Source organism: Chlamydomonas reinhardtii, chromosome 12 (genome assembly GCF_000002595.2).
Source record: "Chlamydomonas reinhardtii strain CC-503 cw92 mt+ chromosome 12, whole genome shotgun sequence".
Taxonomy (NCBI): domain Eukaryota; kingdom Viridiplantae; phylum Chlorophyta; class Chlorophyceae; order Chlamydomonadales; family Chlamydomonadaceae; genus Chlamydomonas; species Chlamydomonas reinhardtii.
Window position 1 is genome coordinate 9,424,837 of NC_057015.1, and position 18,709 is coordinate 9,443,545.

General features: G+C 63.3%; 4 protein-coding genes across 6 annotated transcripts; all 4 read right to left on the reverse strand.

The window, feature by feature from the left end:
- Positions 1 to 988: 988 nt before the first annotated feature.
- On the reverse strand, positions 989 to 5,554 carry CHLRE_12g539850v5 (uncharacterized protein). 2 transcript variants are annotated; one of them, XM_043068730.1, is made up of 9 exons: positions 5,095 to 5,554; positions 4,326 to 4,920; positions 3,965 to 4,021; positions 3,544 to 3,652; positions 3,148 to 3,234; positions 2,748 to 2,856; positions 2,284 to 2,552; positions 1,445 to 2,094; positions 989 to 1,321 (listed from the first exon to the last, which is right to left on the reverse strand). In XM_043068730.1, the coding sequence occupies exons 1-9, from the start codon at positions 5,285 to 5,287 to the stop codon at positions 1,174 to 1,176; spliced, it is 2,217 nt and encodes a 738-aa protein (XP_042919229.1). In that variant the 5' UTR covers positions 5,288 to 5,554; the 3' UTR covers positions 989 to 1,173. The 2 variants fall into 2 exon arrangements, with proteins under 2 accessions (XP_042919229.1, XP_042919230.1); XM_043068729.1 differs by having other exon boundaries at positions 4,326 to 4,923.
- Positions 5,555 to 7,965: 2,411 nt separating this feature from the next.
- On the reverse strand, positions 7,966 to 10,074 carry CHLRE_12g539800v5 (uncharacterized protein). 2 transcript variants are annotated; one of them, XM_043068727.1, is made up of 3 exons: positions 9,720 to 10,074; positions 9,087 to 9,485; positions 7,966 to 8,851 (listed from the first exon to the last, which is right to left on the reverse strand). In XM_043068727.1, the coding sequence occupies exons 1-3, from the start codon at positions 10,017 to 10,019 to the stop codon at positions 8,789 to 8,791; spliced, it is 762 nt and encodes a 253-aa protein (XP_042919231.1). In that variant the 5' UTR covers positions 10,020 to 10,074; the 3' UTR covers positions 7,966 to 8,788. The 2 variants fall into 2 exon arrangements, with proteins under 2 accessions (XP_042919231.1, XP_042919232.1); XM_043068728.1 differs by lacking the exon at positions 7,966 to 8,851 and adding an exon at positions 8,890 to 9,086 and having other exon boundaries at positions 9,170 to 9,485.
- Positions 10,075 to 10,358: 284 nt separating this feature from the next.
- CHLRE_12g539750v5 (uncharacterized protein) lies at positions 10,359 to 14,924 on the reverse strand. The gene is made up of 8 exons (XM_043068726.1): positions 14,459 to 14,924; positions 14,048 to 14,153; positions 13,525 to 13,867; positions 13,156 to 13,240; positions 12,789 to 12,903; positions 12,198 to 12,316; positions 11,301 to 11,809; positions 10,359 to 11,095 (listed from the first exon to the last, which is right to left on the reverse strand). The coding sequence occupies exons 1-8, from the start codon at positions 14,542 to 14,544 to the stop codon at positions 11,010 to 11,012; spliced, it is 1,449 nt and encodes a 482-aa protein (XP_042919233.1). The 5' UTR covers positions 14,545 to 14,924; the 3' UTR covers positions 10,359 to 11,009.
- A 261-nt stretch (positions 14,925 to 15,185) lies between these two features.
- CHLRE_12g539700v5 (uncharacterized protein) lies at positions 15,186 to 18,704 on the reverse strand. Its single transcript, XM_043068725.1, has 2 exons — positions 16,614 to 18,704; positions 15,186 to 16,284 (listed from the first exon to the last, which is right to left on the reverse strand). Exons 1-2 carry the CDS (start codon positions 18,111 to 18,113, stop codon positions 15,910 to 15,912), a joined length of 1,875 nt encoding a protein of 624 aa, XP_042919234.1. The 5' UTR covers positions 18,114 to 18,704; the 3' UTR covers positions 15,186 to 15,909.
- Between the last annotated feature and the right edge of the window lie 5 nt (positions 18,705 to 18,709).

Sequence of the window (18,709 nt, forward strand, 5' to 3'; positions counted from 1 at the left end):
TCGGGCTGGGATGTTTGGGTGCGACATGTCTCGCCTGACCAGAACGTGCCGCAAGTCGCGGACCGGTGCTTGCGCGCCGGAGGAAAACGCATGTGTATGTCCCATGCGTAGGTAAGACTCGTAAGCGTGCTTTACACGGGTGCTACTGAACGGCCGCAAGATGTTCACAACTTGTCGACAACATGGCTGTGGTCAAGACGCGCCCGACGAACTTTCCGTGTTTACATGTTGATAGAGCTCGCTGAAAGCAGTCGTTTGGCACCATCCTGGAAGAAAACAGAGGGGATTTAGGGGGTGTACGGCACGGTACGGCACGGTCGGTCGTCGGTCAGGGGGGGTCGGGAGGTTTTGCGGGGTGGGGTCTGGAACTATTGTTCGTACCCCCCCCCTGTATGGTATGTTGCTAAGCCTCGTGTGTTTGGGCGCCAGTCGTTAGCGGTCAGGCTAGCCTGGTGGGCGGTATCTGGCCTGGCCCGCGTCCCATGCGGAGATAGCGAGGTTAGCGCGTGAGAGAGCTCAAGCAAGCAAGCTTGTCTTTGCTTGAGCTGATGGTCTGCCTAGGTCCCTTGCTCCGCGGACCAGCAGAACAGGCGGTCGACGGACAATACGTGCTCCGGTTACATCAGCACACGGGAAGGCGTGACACGGACACGTCTGCCCTCTAGTCAGGACCAAAAGATGGAAGATTGCAACGTAGCGGCCGCCGGGAGAGCACTTAGAACCAGTTACCCGTGCCCGCGGCAGAGCCCTTCTCTCCCGGCCATTCGGTAATCAAGTTCGAGGCCATGCGGCAAGCGCCACCCTGCGGCGGTAAGCCCTGAGCTCTCGTCAAGATCAAGACGTTGCCCTGTAACCCTCAAGATCTCCCGTCCTGGACCCTGTTCCTGCAGCGCACACGTTGATTGCTTTATTCAGGGTGTGATACGGGCTTTGTAGAGTGCGGTAGTTGTTGTGTATGTGTAGGCGCTGAGTAGCTGGTGCGTTCATGGTCGTTTCTGTTCCATGTTGGCACATGAGCATACGCCAACATGGAACAGAAACGACCATGAACGTACCAGCATCATGTGCCAACATGGAACAGAAACGACCATGAACGCACCAGCTACTCAGCGCCTACACACACACAACAACTACCGCACTCTACAAAGCCCGTATCACACCCTGAATAAGCAATCAACGTGTGCGCTGCAGCTCCATCTCCAGCATGTCTGTGTCGTGCTGCTGCCGCATCTCGCCGCCGGGCACCACGCCCGCTGGCCACACAATGTGCGGCGACAGCAGCAGCGGGTAGCGGCAGGTCTCGTCACCCTCAATGCCCGCCCTGTACAACAGCAAGGGAGCAGCAGTAGATGGGGGCAAGGACGCGTTTGCGGGTTGGGCGCTCACAGCAAGCGCACACGAACTAGCACGCCGGGCCCGCCACCGGGCACAGCACACGCCTCACCAATCAAAGTCGATGAAGTGCACCTGCACCTGCGCCGCCGCCGCCGCCGCCCCGCCTTCACTGCAGCCACCACCACCACCAGCGACTTGCGCGTCACGGCTGCTCCCAGCGGCGAGGTCGGATTGGGCCTGGGCGCCTGTGCTGGAGCTGCAGCCAGCCGCGCCGGCGGTGGGGTGCACGTCGTCGTTGAGCCATCGCACCATGATGTTGGGGCGGCGCATGTCGCCGTGCACGGTCTTGCGCCCACGCGCAGTGCCGCCGCTACCTGCACCGCCGGCACCCGGCTGACTTGGGTCGCCAACACTGCTGCTGATGAAGGCGCCTGCGCTGCCGCCCTGCAGGCCCCACGGCTGGGCGAGCAGCTCTGCTGCAGCCGAGCGAGCGAGCGGCGCCGCGTGCGCAACCTGCAGCGCAGCGCGGACTGCCTGCCGGATGGCCTCCCGGCCGGCGCCGCCGCCGCCTGCTGCTGCGCTTCCAGCACTGCTCCCGCCGCCGCCGTCGCAGGCGGCCAGCGCCTCCGCCAGCGGCATCCAGCCGTCCTCCCGGCGCAGCCGCTGCATGACCACCATGTGGTAGCGGGAGCGGCCGGGCAGGAGGTGCCAGTGGTACAGGGCGGGGGCCACGCCGGCGCGGTGCCACGCCTCGTGCACCTGCATGCAACACAGCGGGCGGCAGACGCGCGACCGGCGGACATCCATGCAGCATGGCGTGGCAAGCTCATCCAAGCGGCCAGTGCCACCGAACACACCGATGCATCCGTACTCGATACGGTGCGGTACGTACGATACTGCACCCGCCGCTCACGCCCCAACACCAGCACTCATCAGCAGTCGTCCCACCTGGCCTCCGTATCGCCCCTCCACAAACTTGACCAGCACGTGGCGATCCTCGCCGCATCCGCCACCACCACCACCACCACCACCACCACCATCACCACCGCCGCCGCCCTCCAGCTGCTGCTGCTGCTGCTGCAGCCGCTGCCGCGCCTCGTAGAGCAGCGCGTTATGTTGCGCGACGCCGTGGTAGGCGATGGCATATAGGCCCAGGGGCGGGTCCAGCAAGCAGTACGGCAGCGTGCTCGGCCGCGCCGCCACCTGCGGTTGCCCACCTGTGGTTGTAGAATGGTGGCAATTGGGCAGGGTAGTGGAAACGGCATGCAGGGAAGGAATGAACATCATTGAGTGTAGTCAAGCAGGGCTCTCGCCGCGCCGGCCATCGCCGTGTCATTGGCTGGCTCGCAGATAGGAGAGCGGTGCGGACAGCAGCAGATGTGTGCTTGCGCTTGCCCCCAACCAACATGTACCTTCGGGGGGCACGACCAGTACGGTGTTTGCGTTCGTGCGCAGGGCCGCCGCGCGCTCCAGCTCCCCGGCCCCCAGCTCCGCGTGTGAAGCGTACTCCGCGAGAAGCTCCTGGGCGGCGGCGTGTGTATGTGTGTGTGTGTGTGTGTGTGTGTGTGTGTGTGTGTGTGTGTGTGTGTGTGTGTGTGTGTGTGTGTGTGTGTGTGTGTGTGTGTGTGTGTGTGTGTGTGTGTGAGTGTGTGTGTGTGTCCGCGCGTGGGCGTCTTGCGCACACGCCTGCAGGAGTGCCGGCGGATTGCCGAATCCAAGCACGACAATACCACCCCAGTGCCGCCTACCAGCATGGCGCCCCGCCACGCTTCACGGCTGCAGCGCCGCCACATGCCCCACGCGCCCGCGCACCTGCACCGTCCGCTCGTACGCCGCCAGCACCGCCGTCAGCTTCCACAGGCTGGCGCTGTCGTGGGCCGCGTTGGCAAGGTAGTAGCTCTGCGGGTGGTGCGTGCACGTGCGTGTGCGTGGTGGGTGGCGGGACAGGAGTTCATTACCGGTACTCCTTACAAAGCTGCAGGGGACAGAAAGCAGTGGCGCCAAAGGGTGGATCGATCGTACGCAGCCTGCCTAGTCCTCGTCACGGCGGGGCGGTGAGAGCGAGGCTTGGTTGAGGGGGTTTGCAGGTGTCAGGCAGGTAGGTGGGCCTGAGGCGTGTGACAGCACTGGCGGCAGTCCCCGAGTGCGCCACAGGCAGTAGCCTTCGGGAACTACCGTATGGACACGGATTACTGCAAACAAACTTACCGGCGTGAGCGGCGCGTACCCAACCCGGTTCTGATAGATGGTCCACGCCGCGTGGATGGATAGGCGCGGCCCCTCCAGCAACAGCAGCAGCGCCGGCAGCGGGTGCGCACTGTGTGCCGCGTAAGCACGCGTATAAAACGTATTATTGATAGATGTGCACGTGAATAATGTACGACACGTAACCTCTGCTGTAAAGCAACCACAAGCTAGGTATGTCCCGTACCACTCCTGCACCATGCAGCCGTGCGCACCTCTCCGCGCTTCGACCCTTTGGAGTTCAGCAGGCTTGATGCCACCACCTTCACGGCCCGCGCACACAACCTACACCAAGCCGCTCTGCCTGTCCCTCATGACCCTGTGTATGGATAGCTAGCCTACAAGCAACCCAACACCAGCAGTAGGGACAGCGAGGGCGCCTCACCGGCAAACCAGGTCGTTCGCCCAGCGCTTGCCATCCTCGTAGTGCATCTGGTAGTACCTGCAATCGTAAACAAGGGTCCATAAGACATACACAGGATGAAGATAGATGCATGGGTACGGTACGTTTGCAAGCGGTAGGACTGAGCCGTCCCACCCAAGCAAGCATCGTACGTATGTAAGGCATAATTGCGCATGGCGGCTTTTGTGTGTCGCTGCGGGGGGTCAGCAAGTCTTGCGCCGCCTATCAAGCCAACCCCATCCAGAAGCACCACAAGGAAGCAGGCCGCCGTCCACACCCCATACCATCCGCACCGACCGGTAGTTCTGATCAACCCCGCACTACCCGCGCCGCGCTTACATACCTCAGCGCCTGCACGAGCGGCTGCGCCGAGCCCACATCGTGCTCGCACTCCAGCAATACCACAGCGAACACTTGCTGCTCACGGCCGCGATACGTCAGCATGCCCCCGTGCTGCATGACATTTGCCGGCAGCTGCTGGGCAGACGGCTGCGGCAGCCTGATCTCGCCCAGCTCCGGGAACACCCGGTCATGCCAGTGCAGGAACGCCGCCTGCCGATCCGCCTCATTGCTGTACAGAGCACTGCCCAGCTTCAACAGCTCCAGCACAGCCCCATACATGCGACTACTGTCGGTGTTGCCTATGGAAGTGGATGGCTCCGATGGCGCGGCCACCGCTTCCGGGATGTGGCGCAGTGCAGGCGACACCAGCTCTGAAGGAATGCAGGCCGGGGGCGCGGCGCAGGGCCTGAAGCCAAAGAACGCCGGCTCCTCCCCTTTGGAGTTGGGAGCAACCAACCCCAGAGGAGACGAGGACGTGAACGCGAACGGGTGCCAGTTGGAGGCCGCGGCCAGCCACAAGGGCCGGTCGGATATCGTGACCGCCGTGAGCACGCTGAGCGCTGACAGCTCGCGGCGAGGCGGGGCAGCCGCGGCTTCTTCTGCACAGCAGTATGCAAGCCACATGCACACTGGGCACGGTCCAGCGGCCTCGGCTCGGCCACCTCGGTTTCCTAAAGCCCGTCCAGGGTTCCGCGCACTAAGGCACAGAGCCCGCGAGCGTTTCCATCGAACGTATGCGGGCGTCGCAGTGGCAGTTCAAATTCTCCTACCTTTGCTTCGGAAACCAGAACGCACGAACTTGATGATTGTCTCATGGTCAGCGCCCATTGGAAAGAAGGCGAGTTCCTCTTTCGACATTTGGAAGCCCAGGAAGGCCAGCAAATCGGCGAGCTCCTCCCCGCGCACACCGCACGCCTCCGCAGCAGCTTTAAAAGCAGCAGCCACATCCTCGCGGCTGACCATGGAGGATGCTGCTCGCAACAGCACTGTTACGCTCAAGGACCCTTGCGTTGCGGTGTTTGGGTGCAAACTGTGGAAAGAGGTAGAGCTGTAAAATTCAAATACTCGCTTAAATGAGCGACTTCGGCTTTGTAGGGTGCCCAAATACCACTGTATTTGATGCAATTGCATTTTGGCTTTACTGGATTGGTCGCGAAATCGGGTCTGCGGCGTCGGTCACACCCTGACACCCGGGTCGGCCCTTCGGGCCTCTGTAAGCGCATTGTTTGCATTTATGCAGCATAGATGACATAAGTATCACGTCACAAGAGCGCCGCGGGGATGTTGCGCCACGCCAGCGGCCACAGCCTGGTGCCCCTTCCTTAATTCCCTTGTCCTTGCACCCCTCCCCTCACTAGCGGACCGCCATGCGATCCATGGGGCGTGCCCCTAAGGGAGGCACAGCGGTGGGGCTCTGGCGGATTGAGGCTTGGCTAGGACTCACTGTGCGCGGAGTCACACGGACTTTGCCCGCGGGAGGGTATGCAGCAAAGCCGGGGTTGGTGGAGTCAAGTTGGGCCCTGATAGCATGTGATGGCTCGGCGTCTTCGGGTGCTGGGACTGTCCCCTCTGTAACATCCGCTTTCTAAACTCCCTTAGGCTCCCTTGTCCTTGCACCCCTCCCCTCACACGATTGATCGCCTCGCTAACACACGCATCGTCATACGCATAGGACGTGCCCATCGTGACCGCGGCGGACGCACGCGGCCTGGCATCAGTGTGTGGCCCCAGCCAAGCTAGGTCTCCACCCAATCTGTGTGCCCGCACACTGAGTAGCATGAGTGCTGCTTTCGGTCAACAATTGCAAAGCTTTTCTACCTCTATCCAAAATGAAATGCTGCTGGGGCACAAGCGACCGTGGGTCGGCTGTGGAGGAGGAGTGGATGGCTGTGTGGCCCGAGAAGTTGAGCATTGCATCGGAGCTATGGAAGCTGGGTCGGACGAGGTGTGAGGCACGACCGGCAGGCGGCAGCACGAGGCAAGCGCATGATGAGGGCTGAACTCTCGAGTCTACGGCACATATGTGCGGATCTGGAGTTATCTGTGCGATGGGACAATGTTCAGGCAGGCTGGTGAAGTCCCGTAGGACTGAGAGCAGCATTCGGCTGAAAAGGCGGTAAAGTGGCTTATGGCCTGGCATCTTGGCAAGTGGCTGCTGATTCGCGGGAGCGTCGTTTGGGTTGGGGGCTGCGGCCTGTGCGCCTGTTTTCGACGATCGCTGCAGACTGGCGGCGGCAGCGGCGGCGGCGGCAGCGGCGGCGGCGGCAGCGGCAGCGGCAGCGGCGGCGGCGCGTGCGCGCATCTTGGTAGCGGAGGGGGCGGGAAAGGCCACGTGGAGGAGGAGAGCGCAGCGCCGCCCAAAAAGCGGCGCAAGCGCGCAGGCTGAGGAGCCGGCTGGCGGTGTCTAGGTAGCGGTCTGCGGTGGGGCTGGCAGGGCATGCGTAGCGGCATGGCAAGTAGTGCGGCTGTTGACAACTGTGCTGCGTCTGGCTGCGGTTGGCTCTGCTGTGGCATCGCGACTGCTAGATAGGCACCTAGTTTGGCTATGTGCCTGTGGAAACCGACCCCGGCTATGTCCGGGTGATGAGGTTGTTCGGCCTCAGACTGTGGAGGGGCTCAGCCCCTTTTCCCGTGACCGGGGAACACTTGTCTCTCTAACTTGTCTACCTCTATCCACCGCTTTCCTAGCCGGGCCAGCGCGAGCAAGGCACCCGTCACGCTTAGCCTGTCACCGCTTGCGCGTCTCTAGGCAGCGGCATGGAGTGGAGTGCAAGCTGCTTTCCTTAAAAGCGCAAATGCAGGTGTCCATCTGGTCTGGGCGCGCGCGGCAGGGGCGGCGGGGGGGTTCCAGGGTTCCAGGGAAAAACAAACTGCCAGACCCAGTTTAGGGTAGGAAACAAAGTGCCAGACCCCATGCCCCGAGATTCCCCGGACCCCCTTGCGGGCATCGACCAACACTCCCATGGACAAAACCGTGTTGATGAGGGGCTTCAACCCCTCCAAAGTACCAAAGTGGTGCCAATCGACTCCTCTTGGCGAGCGCTATGACGCTCAGCTGTGCCATCGGCGATCCTGTTCAGGGACTTCGGTCACACGCGGGATTCCAGCCACGGAAGCCCTCTCGACCCAGCCCACCCCCCATTGAAGTCTCTGCCATGTGATGTACGGACTGTGTGCATCGGCAGCCTTGTTGAACTTGAATGCATGCGCACCTGCGCTTGAGTGCGCCGCCATGTCAGTGCGCACTTTGTCGCATGTAGGGCACGCATGTAGGGGCATGTGCCGACATGTCCACGCCAGGACGCGCATGTGGCATACCGTATTGGCCCTCCCGCGCTTTGTTTGTGCTTATTACGGCATGCCGAGCATAACCGAGCCACATGGTGCTGCGTTTGGCCCGTAGTTCTGCTTGTGGGGCTTCCCGAAATCTGCCAGGACGGGCTCTCGAAACCCGGCGGACCCAGGGGCGACGACCAATGCCCCAACTTTGGCGGCCAAGAACTTCCTCATCAGACCACCCCTGACAAACCAAAAGTACGTAATGCTCTCCTAAAGCTCTGTAGTACAGCGCATGGGGTAAGACACTGAGCGTTCTAGCCCCCCTGGTCGCGGACCCTGTGCTGAAACGTTTTCTTTTGAGAAATTGAGTGTGGTTACAAAGGAGAAGGAAGGGGAAGGCGCAGCACCACACCGGCACGCAACCTGCAACCCGAGCAAGCAGAACACCAGGGACAACCGCACAAGCCACCGAAACCCAAGGGCACCCTCCGGGGCAAAGCAAGGGCAGACCGGGGCCCCCCAAAAACAGGCGAAGGAGGAGAAGCGCGGACACCCAGCACCAAGCCCAAACCACCGCGAGAACGGGAAACGGCACCCCACCCCCCATCAACACACTGCAAACCGGGCCCCAGGGCCCAAGCAGGCCAGGGACGAACACAGGCAGCAGCTACCCGACTGCCATGCATGCCTGCCGATCCCAGCGGCCGCGCGCACTGACCCAGCAACAAAGCAGCCAACCGACCTCCACAATAAGGCAGACCAGCGACCGCGCAGGAACAACCACCGGCACACAGTCAAACACAGGCGCACACGCACGAACACGCCGCCAAACCAGGTCAGCACACTAGGAAGGCCCCGCCCAGAGCACTCGCAACAACTCCAGCAGCTGCGGCACCAGGCACCATCGGCACCCGGGAGAGCCACCGTCTGCAACCCATTCCCGCTCCCAGGCGCGGACGTCCTCACGGAGGGACCTCAGGACCAGAGCGCGCCCAGTGCCACGACAGCACACCACGAACTCGCAGCAGGTAATACCGCAGCAGCACTGCTCGCGCTACCACGCACTTCCTATTGCTCGCAAGCTAAGACGACAAGGCCATGCTGCCTCTCTCCGCATCTCTGTGCACTCCAGTCGCACGTCTACAGGTAATCAAAGCGGTCCTGCCAGCAGCTGTCATTGGCACCTCATGTATACATGCCGGAGATTAGCGCCTGCATGCCGTCCAGCAGCGAACGGGCAACCTGGCTCTGCGGAGCAAGGCAAAAGGCAAAAGTGATCGAGGGAGGGCATGGGAGCCGGCGGATGCGTGATTGAGCCCAAGGTAGCTGCGGCCGGAGATGTGGTCCAAATCCCATGTACGTCCCCGCCGGTTCCCTCCCCTGCTCCGCATGACCGTGCCCATGCGAACCTCTGCTGGACCTGAACCCATGTTACCGGCTCAGGCGTTGAGGCGTATTCCCACACGCACAGGCTCCCACCCACCTGCACTCCGGGCGCCACAACGCTCATGTACTCGCGTTGATTCGTGAGCGCCATCAGGGCATCCAGTAGGCGCGTGCTAGCACGTTGCCATTTATGGAAGTGGTCGGAGCCCGTCATGCCATTAAAGTCCTTGTACGTAAGCATAACCGCCTTGGGAAGCGCGGCGCGAACAGCCGCATCCACGGCGATATTGAAAGGCCGCAGCAAGCCGCCGTCGCCGCCACCACAACACAGGTAGCGCTCAGCGAGGGAAGCGGCGTGTAGTACGTTCTTGGGTGAGGTGATGGGTGCGGAGAAACGGGTGTCGGGCAGGTTGGAGGTTAGGAAGAGCAGGCAGCTCTTCTGTACCACGCACATGCCGAATTTGTGGGCGAGGCGGCAGACGCCAGTGATGTTGTCCTGCGGTGTCATGTATTGGCACCGGCACGGGTGGTGGACAAGCAGTCGTGCGGGGCGCAGAAACGTGCGGGGGTTGTGCGACTTGCGTTCGGCCAAACAACAGGTGCAAGCAGAACGAAAGACCCAGGTGCCATTTGAACGTGTATGCCGCCTGTGCCGGCAGGTCCCCGCTCCATATATCCCCGCTCTATAGCTCCCGAGCCTCCCGTATCCACAATTTGGTAATCCACTCACCCAGCTCAGACCAGCCAGGTGCGTGTCCTCGTGCTGCAGCAGTTGCAGCGCCACCGCCCACAGCTGCGGGTCCTCGCCGGTCAGGGGCACGCGGCTGCAGCCGTCACCGCCTCCGCCGCCGGCCACGTCCTCCACCAGGCCGCGCAGCACCGGCGAGGCTTGGAACAGCAGCGCACGGTCCACCACCAGCTCACGAGGCGCCGGCGGCTGGGCGTTGGCGCCTGCTGACTGCGGCGAGTCCGGGAACGTGAGCGTTATGAGGGCGCTGCCCGGGCTGCAGGGCTGGGGCTGAGGTGACATTGGGCCTGCGTGTGATACGCTGCTGGTGGAACAGTGACTAGGCTGTGAGCTGATCCCGTGCAGCAGAAAGGAAACCAAGGAGACCAAGGTCCGGCCAAATCATGTCCGTCGGGCGCCGTTCGCCTCCAGGGCCAGGTTGGGAATGGGGGGCGCGGACCCCGACCCCCGACCCCTGCCGGCGGGACACGCCAAGTGCTTTCCGCGGTCGCGGTCGTGCTCCATGGTCTGTGTTATTTCCTGCGGCCCGACCCACCGGCGCCGCCATGCTGACCACCCACCCACCCACTACCGGAGCGGGAGCACTTCTGCTCTGCCGGTGCACATTGTTTGGTGTCTGCTTTGGGGTATGGGCGTCAGCTGCGCCCTACGGGACCTCGCCAACCTGCCTAAACCCTGTCCCATCGCACACCCACTCGCATTTACGCATTTCAAACCCACTACCGGAGCGCGCCACCACCAGCTTGGGCATTCATGTTCGAGTGCTCAGGTTCATGGCGGTGAGCAGGTTGCTCGGCTGGCAATGCGGCTGCTGCGCATGCCGCAGCTGGCATGCGTGCATTGTTGGGTACATACGGAGTTGGATACTCAGTGAGAAGAATAGGATGACGAGAGCATGGCGTCAGCACATGCAGCCATGGGGTCAGCCTCCCTCTGCCCCCGCTGTGGCAGCCAGGTCAACAGTTATGTCAGTGGCAGCGCCAATGTCTCCCCACACCGCAGCACGCATCGCAGCAGACGCAACCTTTCTTTGCCTCGTCAGCTGCGTCAGCACGCCAGCAACGCCAGCCAGATAACGAGAGCCACCGCTCTAACCTCGCAGCACGCACACGGATCGCTTCTACATTACTGTATGGTAGCGCCGCTTTCTGTAAAGCAAGAGAGCCGCCTTGAGGCAGCCAACCCATCCCCAACAACAGACGCAACGCCCGCACCTGGCAGCACTCCTTCCACGCCCTAGTCCTTACGCCCCTGCTCCCCACTCCCCATCTACTAGTCGTCGTCATCCGCCTCAAAGTCGCTGTCGTCGTCCTCCACCTCCTCCTCGCTGCTGCTGGGTGCCTCCTCCTCCTCCTCCTCTGCAAGGTTATCAGGCGTGGATGTGGGCAGAAACGCGGGTGTGGGCACTAAGTTGGGGCGGTTGGGGATGGCAAAACACACACGCGCTAATAGCCGGAGCGAGACCTAGTTGACGCGGTCGGTTGGGCCCGCACACAGCCAGCCCTGACTGGTCCATCCATCCCCAGTCCCCCACGGCCGCAGCTAGCCGCTCGCGCCACTCACCGTCCTCCTCCTCCTCGTCCACCACCACCCGCGCCTTTGGCTTTGCCCTTTGCTTCTTCGGCGCCGCCTCCTCTTCCTCCTCTTCCTCATCCTGCTCCTCCTCGTCACCCACCACCACCGCCGCCTTCTTGCCCCGCGGCGACTTCCCGCCGGCGGCCGGCGGCACCAGGTCTTCAGACGCCTGCTCCTCACCACCCGCGGCCTCCTCCTCCTCCCCAGCCTCCGCCGCACCGGCTGCCGCGGCCGCCTTCTTGCCCTTGCCGGCGCCGCCACCCCGCTTGGGCGCCGGCGCCAGGTCCTCACTATCGCTGCCGCCGCCATCGCTGCCGCTCCCGGCGTCGTCGTCGTCGTCGTCGTTGCCGGCCGGCCGCCGCTTCTTGCCTGCAGCCTTGCCGCCGCGCCCCCGCGGCTTGGCCCCTTCCGCCTCCTCCTCCTCCTCGCCGCCGCCACCCTCTGAGTCGTCGCCCGACTCGTCCTCCGAGTCCAGCTTGGGCGTCTTGAGCAGCGACCTGAGGGGCGAAGAGGGCAAAGCGGTAGGGGGGCAAACATCTTTGCGTAGCAAGATGAGCGGTGGTGGAATGTGCAGCGTTGCGGCGAAGTGGGCGGCGGCGGGAAGTAGCAGGTGGCTGCGGTGGGCAATGGCGAGGGGGCTGCCGCGCACTGGGCCGACAGGCCCAGTGCTACCGGGTCGCTGCATCGGTCTGTCTTGGTTCCCCCGGGCCTCTCCCAGGCGCACCCACGTGCCCCCACACACCACACTGCCGCCACACACCACACTGCCGCCACGGCGCCCCCGCACCTCACGGCCTCACCCCTCTACACCACAGACCCGAGCCCCAGGCACTATCCGAAGCGCTCATCCGCGCACGCGGCCCGGTCCCGGGCGGGGTCGCTCACTTGAAGTTGGTGGCTGCCGCCGCTGCCGCCCTGCGCGGCCGCCCCGCCCCCTCCGTGATGATGTTGGAGGTGTCGATGCCCTCCAGGTCGCGCTCCCGCTCCAGCCGCTTGCGAGCCGCCTTTGGGGGGGGGCAGGGGGTTACACACGTGGTCAGCTAAGGAACTGGCAGGGGGCAGGCGTGGAGGGGCGGAGGTCGCTAGTCCCAATCCCAAAGAAACCAAGACTCAGAATAAGGGGGCGGCAGGGGTGAAGGCAGGGAGGGGACACGGAGTACAGGGGCAGGATGGGGGCCCATGTCCAGGCACAGTGCTGGGTCGTTGTGTGTGAAAACTCGTCACCGCCGGCATCATCCGGCAGCATGTTCGGGCCTCGTTGCCCCGTTGCGCGGCCGGCGCAGCCTTCGCGGCCCAGGGTGTGTCCCATGTCCCACGTCCCCCTCATTCCCCCCAGGCCGGAGTATCCGGTGCCTCTACTTGGCCTCCAAGGTCTTCAGACTGCACTCCACCAACCGCCCCCTCCTTGCCCGCCTCCTCCCTCCTCCTCCTCCGCCTCCTCCTCCTCCTCCTCCTCCTCCTCCTCCTCCCCCTCACCAGGATCTCGCGCTCCCCGCTGCGCGCGTCCAGCCCCTGCTTGGCCAGCAGGTCCCCCAGCGCCGCCTCCAGGTCCTCAGCCGCCTTGTTGCGCGAGTAGGTGGAGGGAGGGATCCTGCGGGGGTGTGCGTGTGGGTACGAGCAGGTGAGGTCACGTGCCTAGGTGTATCACATGTGTGTGATTTGTGCACATGCACACATGTGTGTGGGCAAAACAGAGAGCAAGGGTTGCTAACGCGGCGAGCATGCGTGCTAGCACGTGCGGGCCAGGGGCGCAGCGCAGCACCCTCCTCCGGAGTTCCCAACCCCTCGATGCGGGTGCCGGCACCTCGCCGGCCCCTCCTCCCCCGGGGTCCGGCACACGCACTTGATGGACGCCCGCCTGCAGATGTCCTTCAGCTGCTCGATGGTGCGGTTGGTGGCGGCCTTGGCACCGCCGCCGGCCTTGGGCGCTGCGTAGGCAGGTAGGCAGGCGGCGCGCCAGGCAAGGCGAGAGTTAGCAGCGCGTGGGGACCGGCACAGTCCCGGACGGGGTCATGGCGGCGGGCTGCCTTGGACGGGGCCCTGGGGCGTGGGGTGTCACGGCCCCTCACACACGCCTTATGACCCCGCCCTGCAGTGACGACTTGTTTCCCCGTACACCTCTTATGCTCTCTCTATCCCCTATGATGGGTGGCTGACCCGGCCCCGATAGGCTGCTGCTGCTGCTGCTGCTGCTGCTGCTGCTGCCGCTCACCCGGCGACGCCTTCTTGGTCCGCTTCTTCGGCCGCTCCTCCTCGCTGCCGCTGCCGGAGCCATCGTCACTTTCCTCATCCTCATCCGAGCCCCGCCCACCCTTCTTCTTTCGGCCGCCCTTTGACCCCTTGCCGCCGCCGCGCCGCCCCCTGCCGCCCGCCTCCTCCTCCTCGTCCTCCTCCTCCACCGCCGCCTTCTTGGCCTTTGGCTTTTTGGCCTCAGCCCCGCCTTTGCCCTTCTGCTGCGGCTTGGCTGCCGGCACCCGGTTCTCCTTCTCGCTGCTGCCGGGCCCAGCCGCCGCCGGCGCCGCCGCCTCGCCGCCGCCCGCCACCAGGTCCAGGGCCTATCAGACGTGTGCGTGGCGAGGCGGGGTTTAGGTGGGTTACACGTCAGCATACGGCACGGTACCGGTTACATGAAAGGGGGCCTTGCATCCCTTGCTGTGCTACGGTGCGCCACCAGGCTGCCAAGCAAAGCGGAAAAGACCAAGACATCACCGCCCGGAGTCACTAAAGGCTCCTACCGTAGTCACAATAGTCTTGACCTCGGCTTTGCGCGCATCCAGCGCCCCCGCCTGCAGACCCAGCTTCTCCTCCAGCAGCGTCCGCATGACCTTGAGTGTCAGGGTCCTGTGGCGCGAGCCCGGCCAGGCGCCAGGTGGGGCAGAGCAGCTTCAGGTGCATAGTTGTAAAGCGGGCGGGCGGGGGCGGTCAACGGGCATCGCGGGGCCCCGGGCGTGACGCGAGGGCGGCGTGTGGAGAGGCCAGACCGCCGTGCGGGGCAGGGTTTGGGTCACCGGCTGCCTTGCCGTGTTTGAGTGCAGCGATTTATAACTGATTCCATGTTGCAACCATAGCAGTGCTTAGATCGCTGGGCAAAGCGCCAGCGCGAGCACGCACGGACGGACGCAAAAACTCAAGTCAAAGGGTCGCACCCTTCGTCCAGCATCGATTTAGCCTTGCCATCCAGCAGCTCTTGTGCATGTCGCTTCAGCTCCGCTTTGCTGATGTCGGCCGCCATTGTTGCAGGTGTGGCAGAAGCTTCAAACTTAAACGACGGCAAACGGTGCCCAGCGCTGTCGAGTATGAGCAATCCAGTTCATAAAATGTTTAAAAGATGACAACTGTGTAAACTTCTGTCTCACTAATGTAGGCGACGCTGTCAATGGCACGCCCCCAAACCCTGCTGCGAGGCCCCTCCGTCGGTTTCCCCCGCTGTCGCCCCGTCCTCGTGGTGCAGGTAGCTCACGACAAGACCATCATGAGTTCCGGTTCAGTCCAGGCTCCACCACTTCATCAATCGATGCTAGAAGAATTGTTGGCGCGGGCTGCGGTTGATCTGGTGGTGCGTGTTGAACATTAGCGTAAGCGACGTAAGGGAAAAGCGCTGACCCGGTGGGGTCCATTACTCCCCGTCGTTAGGCTCAGGTATATGAGTGCTGATCGCACAGATTCTCATCCGTCAACAGTGCGTGGTGTGGTGCCTTGTGGTACCCCTATAAGGTGGCGTTCTGGCGGCTCCAGGGCCCAGGCTGACTGGACTCGGGCTGATGTAGGGCCTAGCGGCGGACTCGGCAGCATACGTATCGGGACGCAACTTGCAGCCCAGATGACGGCGCATGGACGCTGGCAAAGATGTGAGCTCACAAGTGACGAGATGTCAGAAGCGTGAGCTTACACGTTTCAAGGCCATACCATCAGTCGCAGCAGGTTCCTGCCATGCAGCCAATTCCTAAACCCGTTGACCCCTGCAAGCGTACATCAGGATGCGCCACTCGGGCTCGCACAATGCATGAATACCGCACCAGATTCCATCGTACCTGATTGTCTGCCCTCAGCCGTGAGCAACGCGCGCAGGAACGCATGCAAGTTACCCCCCTGAACGGTTTCAGCACGCAAGAATTGATTAATTACCGGCATGCGTATGCGCCGATGTCGTCAGTAACAAAGCGGGAGAGCAAAGGAAAGCATCGGCCTTTGGTCCATGCATGGCAACGACGCCGATGGCATGCTCACACATGCCGGCGGGTCGTGGCGGGTAGGGACAGTCCTACAAGGTCACCTCACGCACACACATATCAACATACCCACACACAAAACATACAGTAGCACCATCGCGCCTTCCCAACATCACCTCAAGATGTTGCCGCCGGTCTTGTTGTGAGCTCACAAGTGACGAGACCTCAGAAACGTGAGCTCACAAGTTTCAAGTCCATAACATCATCGCAGCAATTGGGAAAGTGAAAGTTCGCGTTTTGAAACTGCCTTGTCCTGGAACTCAGTTCACGGCCGCCATGGCGCTACGACCCGTCCACAGACCACCCTGTGCCGCGCCACAGACCACCCTGGCACATACCGCAGGCCTTCAGTCCCAATCTGAGTGCGCTTAGTCCTTGTTGGCGCGCCACCAGCCCTCCAGCCAGGCCTCCACCACCAATGCGGCCTCCCCCTGGCCCCGCCGCCTTACCGCCTCCAGCATCCACTCCCACACCCTCTCGTCCCGCAGAACCCGTCGCGCCGCAGGTCCGGGCTCGGGTGCCCGGGCCGCCTGGCCGCCTGACGGCCCTCCGGCACCGCCCTCACCACCTGGCTCTCCACCGCCGCCGTCTCCCTCCAGCAGCCACCGCAGCTCGTCCAGTGGTACAGCCGGGTCCTCCAGCAGCAACTCCAGGCTGGTAAGGCAGTCGTCGCCGCAGAACCGCAGCCGTGCCAGCGCCCGGATCATGGCCACGTCGCGGCGGGCTTCGCAGTACACACTCTCCTGCATGGGGTGGGAGGTCGGATGAAGCGGGAGGTGGGAGTGGGAGTCAGCCACACCGATGCGTCCTGTACTGCCTCATCCCAGTGTGGACTGTTGCTCCGAATGCTGCTTTGATGCAGTGGCCCAACAAGTCAATACGCCCTTGCTAGCCCTGCCGCCACATTCGCCGCATCCGCTCTGCTCGCACCCCAGTGTTGCGAGTATTTACACGGTGTTACGCAAGAGAGCGCATGCACTATAGGTGCCCCGCCACGTCTTCCACTAACGACTGGATTAGCTACGTGGAGCTAGGTCCGCCTCCCAAAGCCCGGCGCCCCGTCAGTCCTCACCTCCCTGTCAATCGGGTAGCCTAGCTCCACCAGCAGCCCCAGCAATGCCGGGTTGCCCGCGCGGCCGGCTCGTCTCCACACACACGACCAGCCTGAAGAGGCTGGCAACCGTGCACCCAGCTCGTGCAAGAACCGCACAACGCTGGTGTGGCCGTGCTCAATTCCGAGCTCCAGCGCCCTCCGCAGTGCTTTAGCACGCACGTCTGCCCAGGACCCAGGCTCCCCGCGGATGAAGTGCGGCGGTGCCTCCTTGCACAGGAGGTAGTCCAGGATGTGGACGTGCCCTCCTTTCGCCGCGGCCCCCGCCATGTCGACAAAGATGTCGCAGGTGCAGCGCGCGCCGTGCGACGCAAACAGCTGCAGCACCGGCAGGTGGCCGCCCTCCGCCGGCCGCCGCAGCGTCATAGCAGCAGGGTGGAAGGGCGCTGCTGTCACCGCCCTCAGCTTATTGAATAGGTAGCTGATTGCGGCCGTGTCGCCGCGCGCCCCCGCCGCAGCCACCAGCTGTGAATTGGTCCACTTGGTCAGCCGCCAACTGCGCTGCTCCCACAGCAGCCGCACGCGGGCCAGCCCGTCTGGCGCCGACAAGGATGCAGCAAAGACACGGGACAGCAAGCCCGGTTGAGCCAATAGCTCTCCTCCACTCGCCGCCGCCGCAGCAGCAGCCTCATCACCAGAGGGCAGCTGCAGCAGCACATCCAGTTTGTCCAGCCAGCAGGGCGTGGGGCTGCCCGCCGCGGCCTCCAGCATGCTCAACATGCCTAGGGACCCCAGCGGGTCAGCCAGCGGGTTAGCCAGCACTTCACTGATCGGCTTCATTGCTGAACTGATGTCCAGCCAGAGGCCATTGGGGAATTGGACAGAGAACACGTCGAGCTCGTCCGTCTCCTGCTGCCGCTGCTGTTGCTGTCGGAGTTCCTCCCAGGCCCTGTCCATGCACTCTTTCCACAGGCGCGTGAAGTCCGCAGCCTTGTATCCGCGAGCTGCCGCTACCAGTAGATGTTGTGCGTGCATGTCCGGCTTGTGGCGCGTCGGGCACAGCGACAGCAGCTCCGCCACGACGGCCACGTGCCCGGCCTCGGCGGCTGCGCACACCACCTGCATGTAGCGCTGTGGAATGCAGTTCCGCTCCAACACAAGCCACTTGCACACGTCCGAGTTGCCGGCTGCGGCGGCTGCGTGTAGGGTTGTCCTGTCTGCGGCCCAGTCCTCCACCAGCCAGCCCCGGGCCGCCAGCTGCTGGCACAGCCGCAGGGCAGCGCCTGGCTCCGACGCCTCGGCAGCGGCCGCCAGTAGCCAACCCCCACGGCGCACCCCCGTCGCCGCCAGCGCCGCATCCACAGCTTCGAGACTGCCGCTGCGAGCTGCGTCGCACACGAGCTGCTGGCGCTGCGCGAAGGGCCACTGTTGGATGGCGGCAGTGGGCAGGCTGCTGTAGCCGTGGGCGGGAAGCGGCTGCGATGCCCGCACCCGCTTGTGCTCGGGAGAGGATAGCACCATCGCGAATGTCTTGTTCAATGGGCGCAGAGTCAGGGCCATCTCATTGTTGGGCGCGAAGCTGGCGATGCGCTCAATAAGTTCCGGTACATGCCAGACTAAATGACATACATCGTCAGCTTGGTGAAATACTAAAGGTTCGGTATTGCAAATTCGCAACGCCTTGGGTGAGGAAGCCATCTCAGAGCGGTGAACAAATTTGAAGTCGTGATTCCCTCAGCGCACACACGGTGTTGTGAAGTTCGTCAACGAGGTGCAATTGTGTTCGGGCCTGATCGCTCGGAACTGTCGGAAGCCTTGCGGATTTAAACCAAATGGATCAGTGCATGGATCCGACATCCGCTGCCTGCGATGCCCCCCGGCGCCGAATCCCGCTTCCGCGGGTGACCCCACCCGAGGTATCCCGCTGTCCCCGCCAGGAATCCCCCTTTGTACTGAAGACAGCGGGATATCGCCGGGCGAAACCCTGTGCCCGGGGTCGTCGCGAAATCCAGAGTGCCTGCGTCCCTCTAGAGAGCCCGTCCTGGCGGATTTCGGGAAACGCCCCAAAAGCAGAATTAGGGGCCAAACGCAGCACCACGAGGCTCATATGTGCACGT